Source organism: Mirounga angustirostris, unplaced genomic scaffold (assembly GCF_029215605.1).
Source record: "Mirounga angustirostris isolate CCGP_5_RB_7025 unplaced genomic scaffold, mMirAng1.0.hap1 SCAF_1, whole genome shotgun sequence".
NCBI lineage: Eukaryota > Metazoa > Chordata > Mammalia > Carnivora > Phocidae > Mirounga > Mirounga angustirostris.
Window position 1 is genome coordinate 195,581,902 of NW_026991709.1, and position 21,184 is coordinate 195,603,085.

Genomic DNA, 21,184 nt, shown 5'->3' on the forward strand with positions numbered 1-21,184 from the left:
AGGGGGCAGGGAGCAGAGAGGCCCTCAGCCATGCACAGGGGGACAGCCACCTCCAACATCCAACCTCCTAACCTAGATCTTCCTCGGATGCCCACACGGAGACCAGCCACGCAGGCCAGGGTGGCAGTCAAGGAAGCTCCCACTGGCTCTGTTCCCTCCAGCAGCAAACAGGCCCCAGGGCAGATGTGGGGCCAAAGGAGGGACAAAGCATTAGGGTGCATTCTGTCCGCCCATTGGTGAGATCAGAGAGGCCAGCCACAGGGAGAGCTGGAGCTACAGTGATTTCTGGGTGGCAGGATGGAAGGGCTTGAATTGTGCCCCTTATGCACATTTGAACATTTCCAACAAGCTTACATAGTTTTTTATGACCAATAAATCAAAGATTTTAAAAAAAAAAAAATACTAGACACCATCCAGCTGTCCCTTCCCCAGCCCTCCCACAATGTCATTCTTGGTCCTTGTATTTTTTGCCTCTGTATGGCCTTCCTCTTAGCCTGTATCCCAGCTGGGAGGCCTCAAAAGGTGGGGGCCTCACCTCCCATGGCCCCCAGCCCCCAGGGCAGCCCAGGAGTCCGTGGCTGGGCTGCTGCCAGACAGGGATGATGCAGACCGGGACCCTGCCCCCCACCCCACCCGCCCTGCTCACCGTGCCCCAGGATGTCATCGGTGGGCAGGAGGGCTTTTCCAGGGACAGGTTTCCTGTCCTGAGACCCGGGCTCCACGCCCATGTTGATCCACTCACTGGGAGTCCGGCAGTCAAACTCCTCATTGTCAAACACCTGGAAGAAATGGACAGAGGCTAGGGGGAGAGAGCTCACCCCTAGAGGGGCCGAAGGGGAAGGGTCTACCAGGGGATGAGGGTGCCTGAGCAGATACAGGAGCTACAGACGGGACCAGGGGGATGAATGCCTCCTCTGCTGTTCACAGGGGCCTGTAGGGTCTGGCTCCATGACACCCTGGATCCCAGTCCAACCAGGCCACCCTGAAGCAGGCAGAGGGGGTATCTGGGGACTCAAAGCAGGATGTGGGCTCTCTCTCCCACTGCCCAAGGATCATCCAGTTCAGACCCAAGGGAAGAGGTGGCCCTTGGACTTTCCTGAGCACCCCACATATGCTCGGAAATGGAGATTCGGGGTTGTTAGGAAGCCACCCTTAGTAGGGTGATCTGGATTCAGCTCTGCCTCCCCATAGGGACCACCAAGCAAGACACGCCAGGTCATGGAGAAGAAGGGCGAGGAGGCAAGTGAAAGCCAGAGCAGCAGTTCACTTTCACTATGCTCCCTCTTTCTCCTCCCTGGACTCGGTTTCCCCATCGGTATCTCAAAGGGGCTACAATGATGCCCTCCTCCACCTCAGTTCCCCCCATCTCAGTGAGTCCAGAAGCAGTGGTCCGGGAGGTCTGTTCAGCTGGGCTGCTTCTGGTGCCTGGAGGTGGTGAGCGAGCAGGGTAGGCAGAGATTGTGTACACAGCTTCCCCAGGCTCCCAAGGAAGAAGCAGAGTCAGCATCTCAGGGGTTCTGGGCCCCTCCTGCCCCAGCCGAGGATGCTCAAAACCCCTGGCAGGGGGCTCCAATTATGCTTGATAAGTGAGTGCTTAGGACTGTCATGGGTTGGGATTAGGATTGGGATCTGACCCCTCAGCCGGGCTCCTGTAGTCCTCCACCCCTGACCGTCAGCCCTCTATGGAAACTAGGCTCACCTTCAGCGGGAGATAGACGGGGAAGAGCGGGTCGTGGCCCTGCTCAATGGTCTGGGGGTTGCGGGGATCTGGGTGCCTAGGCATGAGCGCGTTGGAGTCGATGCCCTCATGAGCCAGCAGCTGCTCGATGTCCAGACTCAGGTACAGCCGCTTCCTCCTGGCCGAGGGGGACAAGGGGATCTCATGACAGCTCAGCTCAAGTGAGGCGGCTTCACAGATGCCAGCAAGGGCCCACAAGGTGGTGGGGGATAGGGCTGTGGCCCAGGGACGCCCCCAGGCCCCCCTCCCCCACCCCTCTGGAACTCATCAGGAAGTGGTGTGGTGAGTGGGGCTGGTGTCCTGGGCCCCAGCTGCCCTCTGTTCTGCCTGGCAGCTCCACTACGGTGACTTAAAGGCCACGCTCCCCAATTCCACAGCAAGGAAAGCAATGTATTCCTATTAAGAAACCAAAGGGCTAGAAGATTTACACAGAGACCCATTTTCGTAACCTCTGCCGTGAGGATGGTCACCTAGTTGCCTCCCAGAGGACCGGCCCGCCCACTGCCAACTCAGCCGTACCTCTCAATCTCAATCTTGCGGGGGCACTGGCCTGGCAGCACCAGGAAAGGCACCTGCACCTTGGGCTCATAGGCCTGCAGCGGGAAGTCAGTCTGGGTGAGCCTCTGGGTGGTGGACCCAATACACTGCTGCTCCAGGTATTCCTTGATGTCCTCAGGAATCTCAAAGGTTCTGACTGCAGGCAGATGCACAGACAGGGGTGGCAGGGGCTCAGGCCAGGGCCCAGTACGCCCCAAGACAAAGTACGAGGTACCAGGCATGCACGCTCAGAGCTTGCCTATGGCTGGCAGTGGTGAGGAGAAGGCAGATTTGGCACCAGGCGCCCAAGAGAGCTCAAGCCTGGAGGGATGAGGGCCTCTGGAAGGTGTGTTTTGGTCCTGCTCTCCCTGCAAAGAGCCAGCATGCTCAACCGTTCTCTTGCACACCACCCACCCCTGCACCAGTGGCCTTTGCTCAAGCCAGATGCTGAATCAAATGACCAGTGGGGATTATAACTGGTCAGGAAGGCGGAGTGGTAGCTCCGTGCCACCCTTACTCCAGAGGCCCTCCTAGGCATATCAGTGGCGAATGCTATTCACCCCCTGGGAGCGTTTCCAAACTCAAGGGATCCTGGATACGGTATGAGCAGGTGGCGCCATTACCCTGGCCCTGTGGGACATTCAAGGCACAAAATGGCCATCCCTACTTAGACACCCAGGGCAGACAGAGGCTTCCATTCCAGGTCTGGGGGCAGGACAGCTGGTGGGGAGAGACCATTCCAGTCTGCCTGGAACTGAGGGATGCCCGGGACTTGGGGTGTTAAGCATAAAGGAAAGTCCCGAGAGGTGGGGAAAGGAGGTGTGGGAATATGCTACGGGAGATGAGCCACCTTTCCCAGGAGGTGGGTGGGCTCAGGAAAGCTCAGTGATGGCCCCTGTCCAATCTCCTGGGAGGCCCTAGTGACCCGCTCCTTGGGCCTCACTGCCTCTCTGGAGACAAGAGGTAGTCACACTGCAAGACAGCCCACCTTGGGATTAGCCTCTGGGGCTCCACAGAAGAGAGGCTCAGCAGAGGCCACCCGTTCTCAGCTGAAGTCTGCTCTCCTACCAGAGTTGCCAGGTTCTCAGGGAACCCCACAGTACCAAAAAGGCAGGGCTGAGAATGCAGTTTTCAACCCCCTAATCATCTGCTTTTGAGCCTGTGGGTCCATGACACCATTCCACTCCCAGGAGCACGGGCTTCTGGGCCCAGCCTTGCAACCCAGGGGCCAAGAAGGAGCCAGAGTGAGGACAACCAAGCCTGGCCTCCAGCCCTGCTGTGCCCATGAGTCCCAGGCAGGCTTCTCAAGTCCTGCCCTTGGCCTTCGAGCTGCAGAGTGGACTGTGGCCGGCTGCCACGACCCTGTGGCATTCTGGGGGACTGCTTTTGCTCAGGCAGGTGGGGCTGCAGTGTTGCCGAGCATCCCCACCCAGCCCTACCGTGGATGGTGGGAGCAGCGCTGGGCCCACAGATCCCTGCTCTGTAAGCGTTTCTGAGCCCCAGGCGTCTGTGAGACTGGAGCGCCATAGCCTGAGGCCTCAGCTCACTGCATGAATGTGCATACACGTGATATTTCCTGGGCTACGTCTGGGGCTTCCCAGATCCCAGGAAGCTCGTGGGCACTGAGAGGACTAATCTGGGCGATGCCAGCAAAGAGGCCTCTCCTGGAGCTGGGCCCTCTGGGCCTGATCGAAGGAGGGATCCTGTCTGCCATCCAGGTGGGAGGGTCTCCAGCCAGTTCCTCCCCGCCACTCAGGGCCCCAGCGAGCTTGCTGCCTCTCCCAGAGCCACCCTATTCTCCCCTCTGCCACTGGAGACGGCCCCACACCCCTCAGTCCTGTCCCAGACCTTACAAGACTCAGCGCAGAGCCTGAGAGGAAGGAGAGTCGTCCTTCCCTCCTTCAGCAGAGATCTGTGCTAGGCCCTGCTCTAGATGCTGGGGTCCCAGCAGGGACCACTCAGACACAGCCCTGGCCTCCTCCAAGTTCACGGTCCAGGGGAGGGAGAAAATCGAATTTACACATGTAAACACCCTAGTGTCTCCAGCCAGGCAGAGAACGGATGCTCTGGCCCTGAGCAGCCCAGCCCACTGTGGCACCCTCGTGACAGCTCTGCTAAGAGGAACAGAAAGCCGTGCTTCACTGAGCACTAACCGTTAGCTTGGTCCTCACAAAGCACCTTATGTCTTGTTACCCCCATTTTACAGCTGAGGAAACTGAGATCCCGAGCCAAGAAGAAACAATCTCCCTAAGACCAGAGGCCCCGCTTCTAAATGCACCCACTCATCCACCCCTCCCCTCCGGGCACTGACCGTTTGGAGTAAACTGGTCAAGGTCGGCCTGTCGCAGGAGGTCTTGGTTCATGCGGGGACCACGGCATACTTCCTAAAACCAAATCCCAGAGCTCTGAGGGGGTGTAAACATCCTGAGGACAGGCAGGACCTGGGAGGGACCACAAGACCAAGTGTTTCCCCCAAGCCCAGGGTGCACGGGGATGGAGCAGAACCAGTGAGTTTTCACAATTCCTCATTCAGAGGCCACAGTGGACAGCAAGCTGCAGCCACCTGGGACACCCCAACCCCACCCCCTTCTGGTCCTGCCCAGCTCCCCTCCTTCCTCTGAGAACACTCCTGCTGTGTCCGGGGGCTGAGCCACAAGATGGAGGGACCACAAGGCCAGCAGGTGTCTCTGTGCATGTCTCCCCCACCAAGGGCAACTCTGGCACCCCCAGCATAGTGGGGATCAGTGGGGCCTTGCCCTATCTCTCTTGACCCATCCTGGCTAAAACTTTCCTAAGGCTGTCCAGGATTCTGGGGCTCATTGAACCCTCCCCTAGTTATCCCCTCTCCAGCGTCCTCCTACCCCAAGCCTTCATCTGTCCCGTCACCTTCTTTCCTCCTCCTCTACACAGGCCATGGCCTCTGTCAGGGTCCTCAAGCCCCCTGCCAACCACCCAGTAAACACATAGTATGCCACCTTGTCTAAGGAACCCCTCCCCAACCAGAGCTGGGGGAGGACTCCCCCACCAAAGCTACTGCCCCATGACAGAAGGGACATGGATGTCTCATCCTCACTGTCACCAGTGCTCAGTCCAGGGCCTGTCACAGGAGATACTCGGTAACGAACTGTTGAATGAGAAGACAAATAGATGGAGGGACTGATGGATGGACGGTCAGAAGAATGGAGGGGTGGATGGATGGACAAATTACTAGACAGACAGATGGCTAGATGGAGAGAAGGAAGGAAGGAAAGAAGGAAGGAAGGAAGGAAGGAAGGAAGGAAGGAAGGAAGGAAGGGAGGGAGGGAGGGAGGGAGGGAGGGAGGGAGGGAGGGAGGGAGGGAGGAAGGAAGGAGGGATGACTGGAACACACAGGAGGGCTTGGACTTGGAGGGGACAGCTACCACACTCACCCCAATTTGATCCAAGCTTCCAGGGCTGAGGATGTCAGAGTAGAACCCACGCTGCTTCATCAGGGGGTACTTCTTATCAGTGCCTGTCAGGGGCAACTTCCGGGGCTGCCCCAAGTCTGAGAGCGTGGGTGGGGATAGGGGCAAAGGCAGGGGATTGGGGTCAGCGCTTGGAAGAGGCTTCTCCGACCCAAAATCTGGTCCCAGAAGAATCCTCCCCAGGTTATGCTCTAGGTCTGCATGGGTCCTCTTCAGACTACACTCTTGGCCAACAGGAGTACCATCGCACTCTGGGCTCTGAGGGGTCCTTCCGGGGCTCTGGCCTTCTCTGTTAGGCTGCTCCATGCTGCTTCTCGGGGCGCTCCTAGGAGAAGATACTGGCATCACTGGGATCTTGCCAGCTTCTGCTCAGCCCCCAGGGGCACCAGGATACAGGGACACCTTGTCTGCATCCTGCAACAAGCCACAGCCCCCCACGCAGGGGTTGGGGAGGGAGAGAGTGGTCTCCTAATCTGGACAGACACACAGTGGCAGGCAGGTCCCACTTGGAGACAGCAGGGCCTTCCCTGGATGTTGCACGTGAGAAATGTCTTAACAAAAGGATACCCTGACCCAAGCAATGCCCTCTCCCCAGGCCCCATCCCATTCCCCACCCCCTGTAGCCAGGAGCTTGTGGTGCAGGGGGCTCTGTTGGCTGGGTGTGTCATGCTCTGTCATCTCCATTTTAGCCACCAGGTGCACCTGGCTGGTGTAGGCTTCCTGTTGGATCACTGCAGGGGAATCCTGCCTGGATTGATCTGAAAGGCCCCCCGGGGTGGGCAGCCAGGACTGTCTGGATCAAAGCTACCCCAGCAGTGCTGAAGCCGCCGGCAGCTGCTGAGTCCATTTCTAAAAAGGGGGTGGGGAGTTGGCAAGGCCACTTTAGGGCCCATGAAAGGCAGATGGGGCTCTGGCAGGAAGCCCCAAACTCTGAGCCCAAAGGCTGACCAGCTTCTAGCCAGTCAGGCGTGGCCTACCAGAACTCAGCTCCCTGAATCCACTCCCTGGTGGCCAGCCACCTCCCGGGGCAGTTGCCAAAAACATTGTTGAGGCTGGCCTATCCTCCTGACAGTCACCAGCCCTTCCCAGAGCACCCCAAAGGACAGGGGACCCACTGGGGCTCAGCCCCATCATGGCTGCAAACCCACAGATGTCTGTTCATCTTTGAACAAAATCACCCAACAGAGCAGCTCTTGGGGAGGTCGGGGACCCCACTCCACAGGAGGGCATCCTACTCCCTGGTTTGCCCAGCTCTCAAATGTGCTTGAATATTTTTGGCTGCTGAGCTGGTGTGTCGTCAGGCTCGGCCAAGATAACAGAGGCAGAAATGTCCAGGAAAGCACAATGTTGCTGGAGACAAAAGGAGCCTGTGATTGGGGGGGGGGGGGGGGTGCAGTTTTTGCTCCTATGAGCCCTCTCCCTCTGAGCAGATTGGCAGTGGGAAACCCATCCAGGCACATCCCAGGAAGGAAGGCATGAGAGTGAGTTGCAAACCCAGAATCCTGTCTCCCCTCCATCCCTCAGCGCTTTACAAAGATCCAAGGCTCCCTTCCCATCCCACCCCAGCTCTGAGCACCTGCACATTGCTGGGTGCACAGGACCTGTGACAGACAGACAGACAGACAGACACACCTCTATCTCCTGTCAGCCCCAAGATGCCTGCGTCTGCGTGGGAACGAGCAGGGCTGGCAAGAGCGTGACGGCACCATTGCCAGCAAGCCTCTGCAGGTCACTCTGGGCACTCTCCCCTATTTGCATGAGGAAACTGGCCAGTAAGATGGCGGGGGAGGCCCCGGTAGGCACAGTGTCTGCAACGGGGCGTGCTATCAGAGGCTTAGATGTAGTTTGTGCAACATCTCATTCAAACCTCTGAGGTGAGAACTGAGACTATCCTCCTTTCTCAGAGCTGGGGAAAATGAGGCTCAGAGAGGTTAAGAGACCTGCGCAAGTTCAGACAGCCAGCAAGAGACGCGGGTGGAATTTAAACCCAAGGTATTCTTTCTCCCCAGTCAGATCACCTGGGAGTCCTAATAGCTTGGCTAGAGGAAGCTTCAGGGTGCAGTCACTGTCATTCAACACATTCAGCCCATGTGACCCAACCACCCACCGGGCACTGGCTGGCTGGACACAAATGAACAAGGGCTTTGGATCCCCACAACAAATACTACTCTCATCACTAATCCACAAACAAGGAAACTAAGGTCTAGAGAAGACAAGAAACTTGCAAAGGACACACAGCCAAGAACTGGGAGAACCAAAATGGAAACGGAGGTCTTCGCTTCTGGCTGACCCAAAGGTCCATGTCCCTAAGCACCACAACCGTGGTTCTCAAACTGTGCACCGAGGAGCCCTGAGGTTCTGCAAAGCGAGTGTGTATTGATTCAATGAAGATCCTGCATCTGTTCCCCACACCAGGTTCTAGGTTAGGTGTCATCTAATAAGGCGATCTGTGGCTTAAAGGATTTTTGACGTCTCTTCCCTTGTTGGTGTTAGCTGGCAAACAATACTGTGGATAGTAGTAACCCCCACAGGCTTGGGGTTCTTTCTACCTTTTTGGAGTACTCTCCTAAGGTGAGCCCCTCCGTGTTCCCCCAGCTGTCTGAAGCTCCTCCCTCCAGTGGACACCTCCCTGTATTCTATGTGCACACCTGTCGGCCCTGCCAGGTGATCATGAGAGCGGCAAATGGAGGAATTTTCGAGTAACACTGATCTCTGGAACCTTAGCACCTAGCACGGGACTGACATGGGCCTGGGACACCACAGGTGCCTAGAAAAGTTCTTGCCAAATGATTTCATGAATGAATGTGGAGTGAGTCAAGCAGGAAAGGAAGTTGATGTCTGTAACCACCCTGAGACAGGTGCAGCGGTACTCTGCGGATTTCTATGTGGAGCCAGGGAGAACTAAGGGGACCGGACGCAGTGGCGTCAGGAGAGGGACTGAGCGGCTGGTGAGGAGGTGGGCTCCTTCCCTGCAGGGCGGGGAGCGGGGGTAGAGCGTGGCTCCAGCCTCGCCGTGTGGGGGGAGGGGCAAAACACCGGCCTAGTAAGTACAGGACGTACCTGCCAGGTTGTTTGTAAGTGCGCCCCACTCCTTTCCCACGGGCCAAGGTTGGGGAAACCGGGTGCGCAGACTCGTAGGCAGGAACGTGGACCCTGCGCCGGGAGGGCGTCCTCCTTCCCGTCCACTCGCCCTCTGCGCCTAGTCGAGGTGCCCCTGCCGCGTCTCGCCCTGCCGACCCTCGGCGCCACCCACTTACCGGCTCCAACGAGCAAGAGTGGGGTCAGGCGACCCGTCGCTAGGGAGGGACGCTGGGCCTGTTGCTAGGGGGCGGGACCATCCGCGCGGCGGGCGGGACTTCCGTCCGCGGAAGCCCCCGGGGTCTGCACGCCGCGCCTCCGACGCTCCTCCCGCCCTGCGCTCGCGGCTTTCCTCCCCAGGACGGCGGCGTGGGGACAGTGGCCGCCCTCTAGGCTGTCCAGCCCAGGCTCCGTTACCCATCTCCCCTCCCGGACTCTTCTGGAGTAAGAGACAAAACAGCCAAACGCAGTGCGAGGACTTTGATTGAATCCTTGTAAACATAAATAAAATAAAAATTAAAGTTATGTAAATAATTGGGGGGTAATAATTGAGGAAGTTCGTATCTAAGCCACAGCTGCGAGCCAGATGGTCAGGTCGCTACGGAAAGGGTCGCTTCTGTTCTCTGGCGGCTCAGCTTACACACACACCACCACCCCCCCCACCCCCGGACTACAACCCCTCCTCAACCTCCTCAGGGTGGGCAGTGGGTGCTCCTGCCCCCCATCTCTGGCCTCAAGTGCCCATCTCTTCCAAGGACCTGGCATGGGTTCAGGCTTTGATCCTCCTGTCTGTCCTGGTTATTGAATTTCTGTTAATTTTCTTAGATGTGAAAAATGGTATTGTAGTTATACAGGAGACTGTCTTTGTCTTAGCCGATGTGGGCTGAAGAATTTCAGGACAAATGTCAGGATGTCCGCTGCTGTGACTTCCTTTCAAATGGTTCAGCTAAATTTATATATAGATAAGTATAGAGAGGAGATGAAACAAAAGTGGTCCAATACTAACAATTGAGAAATGTGAAAGTTTACAGATGTCCACTGTACTAGTCTTAACATTTTTTTTCTGTAAGGGTAAGAGGTGGGTTACAACCCAAAAGAAAATTTAAAAACCACCCCACCTCAACCTGAGAACCCTTAGCCAGAGAGCTTTCTCAGAGTTGGCCTCATTTTGCAGATGGGGAAACTGAGGCTTAGTAAGGCAGGTTGGTGTTGGGGGAGGTGGTAGGACTTGAGGTTCATTAGACAAATGTCCAATTTTATTTGACCTTTTAGCAATGCCAAGTCGGAGCTGGGCACTAAGCTTTCAGATTTGAACTGGATTCTACCTTAAAGTCTTTTGTTGAATGGGAGAGCCAGAGAGGGCAGGCCATGAGGACCCCAGAGGCAGAATGTAAGCTGTGGCTGGAGACAGTGATTTGGCCTTTGCACAGGCTTCGCTTCCTCTGTCCGGAACACCTCTCTCCACCAACTCCTACTCCTGGCCAACTCCTATTCATCCTTCAAGACCCAATGCTGGTGCAACTTTTCCTAAGACCAGACTGTGGTGTTATTTGCTTTTCTTGTTGGCATTCACACAGTAGGTGCTCAGTGACCATTGTGGAAGGAAGGAAGGGGTATGAGGGGGACTGGAGGCAAAGGTGGCCATAGCTCTTTGAGAAGACAAGGACCCTCAAAGCCCTGTTTAGGGCCAGCCTGGCTCCTTTGTGGGTCTGGGGATAGGCTGTGTACCCTATTCGGCCCATAGAGAGGCACCTGCTTCTCGGCTTTTCCTGGCACTCCCCACCCTGGGTACAGCTGTCCAAAAAGCTGCAGTACCCATCCGGGTTGCCAGGGCAACATCAGCCCATGGTGGGACGTCAGGGATGACAGGGGCAGAGTGCTAATCCTGGAAAGTTGCCAAGCAACGCAGTGGGTTGATGACATCACAGGGGCCATGGCTGCCAGACAGATGGATAGGCCACTGCAGGAAGGGTCCACTCTCAGAAGGCCAAGCCCACAGATCCACTCACTCCCCCCACCATGAGATGGTCACCGCTGTGTCCCTGGGGGTGTGGGGGCCAGGGGTTGCTTCTTCTCCCAGAAATCCTGCCAGCTCCACTTTGCCCATCTACAGGTGTGGGCAGTGGGTATGACTGCCTCCCTCCCTCCCTGGCAGGACACTGGGGTCAGTCCTGCTCTCTTGGGTCTCAGATGTCCACCCTCTACCGCCTCCAACTTCCCCAGTGGTTTGACACAGGCTCAGGCTTTGCTCTTCCTGCCCTGCCCTGCCCTGAAGACTGCCACACCTACCTGTTCCCTGAGGGAGGAACAGGGGGCTGAGACATGACCCCAGCCTGGGCCCCTGCCCCTCCTGTTGTGGGAGGGCAGTCTTCTGCCCTGCATGGGCTGGAAGGGAAGCCAGTCTTGCTCTTGTTGAAATAGGGAAGACTGGGTTCCTTCAAGAGCTTGTGCATGGCGGGTTGGGGTGGGGGCTATTCTCTACCCCATCTCTGGTGGGCTGGAAGCTTCGGGCTTGGGCAGACACGCCTTTCGGGCAGGAAGTCTGAGGGCATGGAAGGTCTGGGCTGCCCCTCCCCTGTGCCTTCCTGCTGCTGGTGCTGAGGCTAGGAGCAATGCTTCACCGGCTGCACAGATGAAAGCCCCATGTGAATAGGAGGCAGAATGAGCCGGAACAGAGGGCGACAGGCATCCAGACAGGATGGCTGGAGCTATCCGCTCCCCACCTGCCCCCAGGCAGCCTCTTGGGCCCCCCAGGATCTCCCTCTGGTTTTCTAGGCCAGGAGCCCTGAGCTGCTGCTGAGAGAAACTGAGTCACAGGCATGGGGGCTTTCAGAGGACTGGGGTTTGAGGTCCGGGGTTCACCCTCTCCCTAGGCCTCCTCTGATCCTCCCCCTCTCTGCCATTGGCCAGCTAGTTTCAGCAGCTCTGACCAGCATTTTCTTTGATGAATAAAAATGGAGATAAATTAATTCTCCTTTGATCCATGAGGTCAGCTTGACAGACAAGACCTTAAAAGCCCAGAGCTCAGGGAGGAGTAGGAGTTCCTGGGGGACTGGAAGACTGAGGACCCTCATGAAGGCTCAGTCCTCATCCTGGCCCCCAGCCCAAAGCCATTCCCACCTGAACTCACGTGGAGCTTCCCAGCTGAAATTTCCTCCCTCTTTCAGTTTTTCTACAACTTCCCATCCCGTCTCAGGCTACACTTCCTCAGGAAGCCCTCCCTGATTGCCTCAGCCCACGTTACACACTTATACTCTCCTCAGGCGCCAGAGGACCATGGCCAGTACCACTTAGTAGGCAACCAGACATTGGTCACTGCTGGGTCACCCAACTGGAGGGTGGGCTTGAACAGCAGGGATGGTGGGGGGTGCGGTGCTGCTTTTCCCAGCAGCCCTGCCAGTCCGTCAGCCCCGAAAGAGCCCTTAGGGGGTGACTAGGAAACGGAGCAACCCACATCTGGAGATGCTGGCCACCAATACTAGCCCGGTTGCACACAACCCCACCGTCACACCCCTCTCCCCAGCCTACCCCCCTTTGACCTGCAGTTCCAGACCATGCTCCAGAACAGGGTCCAGGATGCTGAGGCTCTGCTCTCTAGGAGCAGGAGCCAGGAGGGGGGCCAAGTGATAGGCCCCCAGACAGTGATATCTTCCACAGGAATTTCCATGGGGCCCCAAGGAGCTACACAGGCTGCTCTTTGTCATAATCAGTGCCTCTGACTTCACCTTGGCCCCAAGGAGCTCAGTGAACACCGGCGGCAGACCGGGACTGGCCTCATCATCTCGGCTCCATGACCCACCGAGGGCCCCCACCCCACTCCTCCAGGGAGCCTGAGTTTACTGAGTCTGGAAACCAGACTGCCATTCTGACCCACCCCTAGAAAGTTCTATGAACAGGGCAGAAGGCCCGGATTTTGCTGCCAACTCCCTGGCAAGTCTCTTCCCTTGCTAGGTCTTAGTTTTTCCATCTGCACAGTGGGGTACACAGAACGTGCTGAGGCCCGCACCGGGGCCACCTGTATGGAATGGTCTGAGGGACACCAGGACTGTTGCCGTGCCCCAAAATGCCTCCATTCCTGGCAAAAGCTTCGCTCCCGCCACACCTCTGGGAGGGAGTGCGTAAGGAATTCCAGACAGGTCAATAAGGTTTGACACAATAAGGTTCCCCCCCTCTAGAGAGGGAATTCCTCATTAGCAGAGAGGAGGGGGCAGCCATCAGTGGCCAGCGTGTGATGAGCAGGGGGCGTTCACACAGCAGGGCAGCAGCTGGAGCTGACAGCCTCCTTGGCAATCTGCTCCCACACTCCAGGTGGGCAAACTGAGGGGGGAAGAAGGGAAGGGCCTTGCCCCAAGTATGAGGGGAACTTGGGGCTGGTGCATAGGATATAGGGAACCACAAGAATGTGGGTCACAAGACAAAAACCAGTTGCCATGGGGACCCCCAATCCTTTCCAGGAGCAGTGGGGACATTGGCAGGCATCCCACTTCTTCGGCTCCATTGTCCCTCCATTCTACCATCTGGTGGTAGGATACCAGAGAGCCAGACACTACAGTTCCTAGGATCTCAGTTTCCCCACCTGAACTGGATTACCAGAGACCCCTCAGGCCATCCCCTGGGAGCATGCATTCTTCCTGTTGTGGGGGGGTGGTCCCTAGTACTCCTGATAGGCCACTCAAGAACCTGGCACTGATGGGTTCCCTGCCCAGATCCCCTCTACCCCGGAGGGTCCCCTGGAAAATGTCATCTCCCCCTCCAAGCTGTGGCCCTTAAGTGTGCAGGAGGGCATTCAGGTCTCCAAGTGTTCTAACAGAGGTGGCCCTGAGAGTATGGCCCAAGACAACCCCTTCCCTCTGCTCTTCCCAACCTCGCTGTCTACCTTGATCCAGCTCTGGCGATATCCTGTCCTCAGATCTCCTTCCAAGCAGAGAGAAACTTACTCTTGGAGGTCCTGAGGGCAGAAATGGCTATTCCCATTTTACAGGTGAGGAGACTGAGGCCCAAAGGAGGCCTTGTCATGGGCACACACACTGCTGGTCAGGCAGAGCTGACTTGGCAGCTGGACCCTCCGTCCTTCCCCAGGGCTCTCCCTGTGACCCCTCCTGGTTCCACGGCCCCTCTTGGCTGGCCCTCAGAGCAGGCAGCTGGGCCTGGGGATGGGCAGGGAGCACCTTGGGAAGAGTGCCTGGGCTGGGGAGCGGATGTGGGGGAGGGCAGCAGGTGCAGGATAATGGGGCCACCAAGGGAGGCGCAGGGAGCAGGTGCTGCCGCGGAGGGGGTGAGGTTGCCATTGTGCGCCCAGTTCTGGTGGGCCTGAAACAGGAGGGGAAGCCCTGTGAGCCCCTGGGCCACCCTGGCTTATGCTCAAAGGTCATCCAGATGCCTGGACTCAGGCACACAGCCAAGCCCCTCCCCTGGGTCCCAGCAACCCTCCAGGTTGCCATGACAACCAGCACTTTCATCCCTATCCCTTTGTCTAGTCACAGTCCAGCTTTTGTGACCAGTCATAATTGGGGGGGGGGGGGAGATGCACTCTGCAGGGGTGGAGCTGTGAACCCAAGACAGAGGGGGCTGGAGGACAGGTTAAAGAACACTGGAGACCAAAAAGCCTGGGCTTCTCTGGCCACCAAGCCTGCAGCCTCCTCTCCTGGCCTCTGACCACACCCTCGGAGCTGGGTCAACAGGCCTGGGGGTGACCTGCGCCCCAGGTGCTCCTATCCCTTCCCTGCACCTCATTTTCCTATCTGTGCATGGAGCTATAGACCACCTATCTCCCCTGGTGCACCGGGAGCGGGGGACAAAAGAGTCCAGGCCAAACCTGAGGTGATTTGTTAACTCCCCTGTACAACTGGGGAAACTGAGACACACAGCAAAGCTGGGCCTTGGCCTGAATCAGGCCACAGTTAATGAGACCTCCTGGGGGACCCAGGACCTCAAAGCTGGCTCTCAAATCAAACAAAACTGAGCCTCAGGAGGTTAGGTGGTCTCTCCTCTGATGAGCGCCATTGGGAGGAGCCTGGCCACCAGGATTTGGCAGGAGTGGGAGCCAGCTGTGGTAGCCCAGGTCCCACCTGCTATGTGACTTTGGGCAAGTCCCTTCTTCTCTTGGAGTCCCAGTCGATAAAAACAAGGTGGGTCTGCAGTAACAGCAAGCCCTCCCTCCTACAGACGGAGTGAGAAGGAGAAAGGCCTACTCTGCACAAAGCTCCTTGCCCAGCCCCACAAAGACCCCCCATCCTCTGCTCCCCCAGCATCACCCCTGGTACCCAGAACTTGGCAGCCCTGCATCCACCCATCCTCACTGCTCTGGGCCTTTGCACCCTTGGTTCCTCCTCAGTGGTGTTCTTTTCCCTCAGACAAGAATCTGGAGGTCCCGGGTCCCCAGGAGTTGGTGAGCATGACCACTGCAGTCTTAAATCTAAAGGAGTCCCCTTCAGACAAGCCCTGATTGTCAACAGGGAACCACGCCCTGAGCCGAAGCAGAGAGCCCTGGGGCGGGGGCTGGCTGTGCACATGGTTCCTGGAACGGGAGAGCACAGAGGAGGGTCCCAGGATGGCGTTAGGGATTAGACTACAGCACCACGTGCCCTTCCTTCCTGGGCTGGGCTTTCTGATTCTTGAGGGGAGTCAGGGATTCCAGTCTCATGGGTGCCCTGAGAATGATCCGCACCACTGCGCTATGTGGATTGAGCTGCTGTAGGGACTGCCAGCCTCCATGGGATCCAGGGCTCTGCAGGCACCTCAGGCTCGGAAGAGACCCCCTCCCCTGGGACAGCGCCACAGATATGAGGAGTCCCAGTGATGTGCCCCAGAGACGCCTACTGGCAGACATCTCAGTCCGGGTCGGTCTGCATCCCCCCCCCCTTCTCAGCCACCACCGGTCCCCCTGAATGAGAGACTTGAGGAGAAGGGGGCCAGAGAGGAGGGGCCAAGGCTGTTCGTGCAGCCGGAGTGCATTCTGAGCAGAGAACCGATTAGAAACAGCAGGGCAGGTGTCTCACATCTCAGCACCCCTCGGCCATCTCAGGAAAACGTTACTTCCTCTTCCCCACGAACATCTTCCTCTGGGATTAGCTCTGTGTCTGGGCTGGATGTGAGAGGGACAGAGCAGAGCCTGCCTCCTGAGGCCGACAGGGGAGTTCTGGGGCCCAGGCTGAGGCTACATCACCGGCAGCCCGCGCCAGGAGGAAGACAGCATCACCCTATGTAGTTGTTCAGGGTTGTTAGGAGTTAGCGACCCATTATTGAGGAATTAGCATGTGTCCCAAGGTTTATGCACATCATGTCTTTTTTTTTTTTTTAAGATTTTATTTATTTGACAGAGAGAGAGGGAACACAAGCAGGGGGAGTGGGAGAGGGAGAAGCAGGCTTCCCGCTGAGCAGGGAGCCCAACGTGGGGCTCGATCCCAGGCCCCTGGGATCATAACCTGAGCCAGAGGCAGACGCTTAGCTACTGAGCCACCCAGGTGCCCCCATGTCATTTTTTTTTAAGATTTTATTTATTTCTTGTCAGAGAGAGAGAGAGCATGAGTCAGCAGGGCAAGGGGGGGGGGGGATGCTGTGCAGAGGGAGAGGGAGAAGAAGACTCCCTGAGCAGGGCTTGATCCCAGGACCTGAGCCAAAGGTAGACGCTTAACCAACTAAGCCACCCAGGCGCCCCGCACCTCGTGTCATTAATCCTCACGCCAGCCCTAGAAGGTGGTGACTAGAATTATTTCCCCTTTTAAGGTGGGGACACTAAAGCTCAGAGAGGTTAAGCTGTCTTGGGAAAGGAGATCAGCAGACCCACCAGAGGGGTGGGAAACGGTCAGAGGCAGAGCTGAGGCCACTGTTAGATAGAAGACACTGCGAGGCTCAGGGTTTTTGAGCTCAGGGTAAAATTTGTTTATTTATTTATTTTAGGGATGTCTGGGTGGCTCAGTTGGTTAAGCATCTGCCTTCAGCTCAGGTCATGACCCCAGGGTTCTGGGAAAGAGTTCTGCATCAGGTTCCTTGCTCAGCGGGGAGCCTGCTTCACCCTCTGCCGCTCCCCGTGCTTGTGCTGACAAAATCTTTAAAAAAACAAAACAAAAAATATTTTTTTTTAAGTAGGCTTCACACCCAGCGTGGAGCCCAACACGGCGCTCGAACTCACGGCCCTGAGATCAAGACCTGAGCTGATGGGCGCCTGGGTGGCTCAGTCGTTAAGCGTCTGCCTTCAGCTCAGCTCGTGATCCCAGGGTCCTGGGATCGAGCCCCGCATTGGGCTCTCTGCTCTACGGGAGGCCTGCTTCTCCCTCTCCCGCTCCCCCTGCTTGTGTTCCCTCTCTCACTATCTGTCTCTCTGTCAAATAAATAAATAAAATCTTTAAATAAAAAAAAAAAGAAAGAAATGAGGTAGTGCCGGGGCACCTGGGTGGCTCAGTCGTTAAGCGTCTGCCTTCGGCTAGAGTCGTGATCCCAGGGTCCTGGGATCGGCCCCGCATCGGGCTCCCGGCTCGGCGGGGAGCCTGCGTCTCCCTCTCCCACTCCCCCTGCTTGTGTTCCTGCTCTTGCTGTCTCTCTCTGTCAAATAAATAAAATCTTAAAAAAAAAAAAAAAAAAAAAAGACCTGAGCTGAGATCAAGAATCAGACGCTTAACTGACTGAGCCAACAGGCGCCCTGGTAAAACACTTTTTATAATGGCTGGAGCCAAGGTGGCAGGGAGTTCCCTGCCATGAGAGGCATGCAGGAAGAAGCCAGATGGGGTACCTGTCACTGAGCATCAGAATGGAAATGGAGTACCTGTCCCGAACATGTCAGACCCTAAGGTGTCAATCCCAGCCCCACCCCAGCCTGGAGGGTGCAGAGAAGGCAGCACTTCCCAAGTAGGGATTAAAGGACAGAGGGGAGCACCCTGTCCAGAATTATGCCTCTTGCCCCAACCCTCAGGGTGGCTTCCACTTTGTTAGTGAGAAATTTCAGAGGACCAGGGACAGGGCACAGATGGGGACACAAGGCTGGGAGTGAATGCCCCCAGTTTTGCAACCTAGGCACTTTACTTGCCTCACCCTAGTCCCGGCCCCATGGGGTCTCAGAAGCCAACCCCACTCCCAGAGCCCCTCCCCTGGGGGCTGCGGGCTCTTCTTTGCCTACCCCTTCCAGCCACAACCAGTGCACCAAATCCCACCCCTACTACCTCAACCCCCCCTCAAGTCCAGCCACTCCTCCCTGGCCTTAGACCCCTCCACGGCCCACCTGGCCCCTCCCTGATAGGGCCCCTCATTCTCCACACTCCCTCTGACCAGAAGGAGGCCCTTGTAGTTTCTGGCACACCAGCTGCCTGACCCCCTCCTCACCTGGATCGTGTTCACAGCGCCTCAGACAGCTTTCCTCCCAGGTCTGACAATACTGTGTGGCCAGGGCCATTAGTAGGTCTGCCTCCTCCGAGACACCAAAGGTGCCATGGGGCAGGGTCCAACCTGCCTCAGCCAGCCTTGCGTCCCCAGCCCTGGCCCCGCTGCCTGGCACAGAGGAGAGGCCCAGTGAGCCACAGCCAAATGGATGAGTGAATGGGATGGGACCACGGCTGGCAGGGCCGTCCTGAAGCTGGGGCAGGAAGTGGGTTTGGGGAGACAACTGGGCAGGAGACTGAAGGGGCCAGCAGGTCCTCTGCAGAGACCCCAGACTTGAGCGGCCCCACTCCCACTCTGAACCGCAGGGACAGGGCATCACTTAGAGCCACACGCCTGCAGGAGAAAGGAACCAGAGTAGGGATTCGAGCCAAATGGAGAGGGTGGCTTAGGTGGATTCCTACAGGTCCGACCGGCTGCCTCCCTCTGAGTCACACGTCCCCCTTCAGCAAAGCCATTTGACAGTCTTCGTGGGGACCGCCACGGGGCGTGAGGGAATCCAAAGGACAAGCCACAGCGGGCCCACCCTACTCGGCCAGTGGGGACGATGCCTGCCAGTGACTTTGTGCCCCGCCCCCCGCCCAGTCTCCCAGCCCCCCGCACCCCTGCGGAGAGAAGAGCTAGCAAGGCTGAGAGTGCAGGTTTCCCTGAGCCTGGCTGACCTTGAACCTGGGCCACTGCTCTCTGCGGGTGGTCCAGGCCTGCTGGGCCTCCCCGCCCTCCCAGCTCAGCGGCAGCCTGTCGAACTTCCTGGCGGGCTTCCAGGCCTTGGAGGAAGCCACCGCCTCTGCCGTCACTGCTGCTTCGAAAATGCAATTACAGCGAACAGCCGCCGCCTCACTTGAGCCTCGCCATCCACACCTGGAACTAATTAACTTAATTAGGCCTTAATGAGCTACACTGGTCGGAAGGCCTATTTTTACTTAATTATCCCCTGATGTGCTTGGCATGGGGGGAGCGAGGGACGTGGAGGATGGCTTTGGCAGTCACCTCCTCGCCCTGCAGAGGGGATACCCAGGAGTGATGCCCGCCTGCCGCGAGTGGGCCCCACGGAACTGGGAGTCTGGGCGGGGGAGTGAGGCAGGGGCCACGGGCCACGCCTGTGGGGACAGTGCCCTCTCCCCCGGCCCCATCATTCTGCCTGTCCTGCCTCAGCTGGAGCTGAAGGGAATTACTCCTCCAACTGCCTCCGATGGGGAGGCCACTGCCCAGAGAGGTCGGAGGCTTACCTGAGGACACACAGCTAACTTGTGATGATAGAGGGGGAGGTAGTCCCAGACACTCTGAAGGAGCATTTTAAGGCATGATGGGGTCCTGTGAAGGTGGGCACGAGGCCCGGTTACCTGGACAGCTGGCCTCCAGGGTTTCCATGGCAACACCTTCCAGCCCATTTGGGCCTTGGCTCAGGAAAGCCAAGTTTGTGGAATCAGCTTATTTCTCCAGCTTTGGGGTGGGGTTAGGTGGTCTTGGCTCACCGGGCAGATATGGGGGGGGCATTGAGAGCAGGGTCCTTCCCAACTGGCCCCTACCTCCCTTCTGGAGACCTCCAGATGATTGGCTTGTTTGAATCTCTGGGCTCCTAGAGCTGACTGGGGACCTTGGGTCTTGTGTCTCCGCTAAATATGGATGAGCTCCCTCTCTCTCTGTCTCTGGAACTCCAGACTTAAACCCAACAACTGTTTCCTTGGTGCCTCCAGCCCTCAATCTCCCTGTCACCAGCTAGTTCTTCCCAGCATTCCCCTCTTCTGAAAATGGCCACACCGTTGGCTCATGTGCCCAAGCCAGGAACTGAAGAGCTGCCCTGACAACCCTCCCTCACACCCCACAGCCAACACTCAGGAGGAGCCCTGTTAGTCCGGCTTCCAAACAACATCCCGGATACCATCTTCCCATCACCTCCCAGCAAGCATCCTGGTCCTAGCCACCATCCTCTCCCAGCTCTGCCCTGGTCTTCTAGCCTCCACACCACTGCCATAGTGATTTTTAAAAATCACTCCCGGGGCGGGGGGGGGGTCACTCCCCAGTTTAAAACCCTTTAATGACTTCCTGTCACACACAGAATGAAATCCATGGGCCTCAGCCTGACCTGTAGATGCCTGCCTGCCTCCCAGGTGTCATCCACCTCCTTTCTCCTCTTTTCCTTGCCCGTCATGTGAGCTGTCCTTCAGTGCCTCAGGGCCTTTGCACTTGCTACTCCTTCTGCCTGGAATGCTCTTCCCCCAGTCTCTGGATCCCTCAGATCTTGGTTTAAATGTCACTGCAGGCTTCCCTGGCCCCACAGACTAAAGTGTCCCCCAGCCCTGGCACCTCACTGTGTTAGGATCTTCTGCATCACACCTGCATGACGCTGCTCTTGTTTTCCTATCCCTCACAACTAGGGTACAGGCTCCATCCATGAGGGCAGGGATTGCATCTGTCTTGGTCCCTACTAAATTCCCAACCTAGAACATCATACGCCTAACACATGAAAGGGACTTTATGTTGAATGGATGTCGAGGGAATGCCTTGACCCTCCCACAAACAGCCAGGGTCCCCAGCCCCTTCCTCAAGCTCCCCAGAGCCCACCCAAATATGTCGTGCCTGATGATGGCATCCCCACATCCTTACTCTGGCCTGCCAGCCTCTGCTCATACTGGTCCCACCTGAAGTACATCCTCTGTGGACTGAAAGCCTTGCCTCCCCCAGGCCCAGCAGGTGCTGCCCCTCCTGACCAGTGAGGGAGAAGGTCAGATCTCTCTACGCAGTGTGACCCTTAGTCTTGGCTCTTCCCGGTGCTTACCTTTGCCTCCCCTTTGGAGGACACTTCTTGCACCTGGGTCTGTCTGAACTCTGAGGTTGTGAGTCCCTGGAGGCATTTACCCTCATCTCTGCCTGCCCATCCCTTCCCATCCCTGCCCCCCAGCAACCAGGCCCAAGGTGCTTGGCCCAGAGTCAACAGTGAGCAAACAAGTCAGCCTCAACCTGACCATATAGATCTGGGACCAGCTCAGATAAGAGCAGAGTCCGGCCATCTGGA

At 57.3% G+C, this 21,184-nt stretch overlaps 1 protein-coding gene across 1 annotated transcript in view; it reads right to left on the reverse strand.

Annotated features, from left to right (window-relative positions):
• DNAH1 (dynein axonemal heavy chain 1) overlaps positions 1-6,027 on the reverse strand; it is a 72,858-nt gene extending 66,831 nt beyond the window's left edge. The window contains exons 1-5 of the mRNA XM_045862227.2: positions 5,686-6,027; positions 4,587-4,659; positions 2,258-2,432; positions 1,700-1,856; positions 647-779 (exon numbers count right to left, since the gene is read on the reverse strand). Coding sequence (XP_045718183.1) covers positions 647-779; positions 1,700-1,856; positions 2,258-2,432; positions 4,587-4,659; positions 5,686-6,027 — 880 coding nt within the window. The remainder of the gene's footprint in view (positions 1-646; positions 780-1,699; positions 1,857-2,257; positions 2,433-4,586; positions 4,660-5,685) is intronic.
• Positions 6,028-21,184: the final 15,157 nt, after the last annotated feature.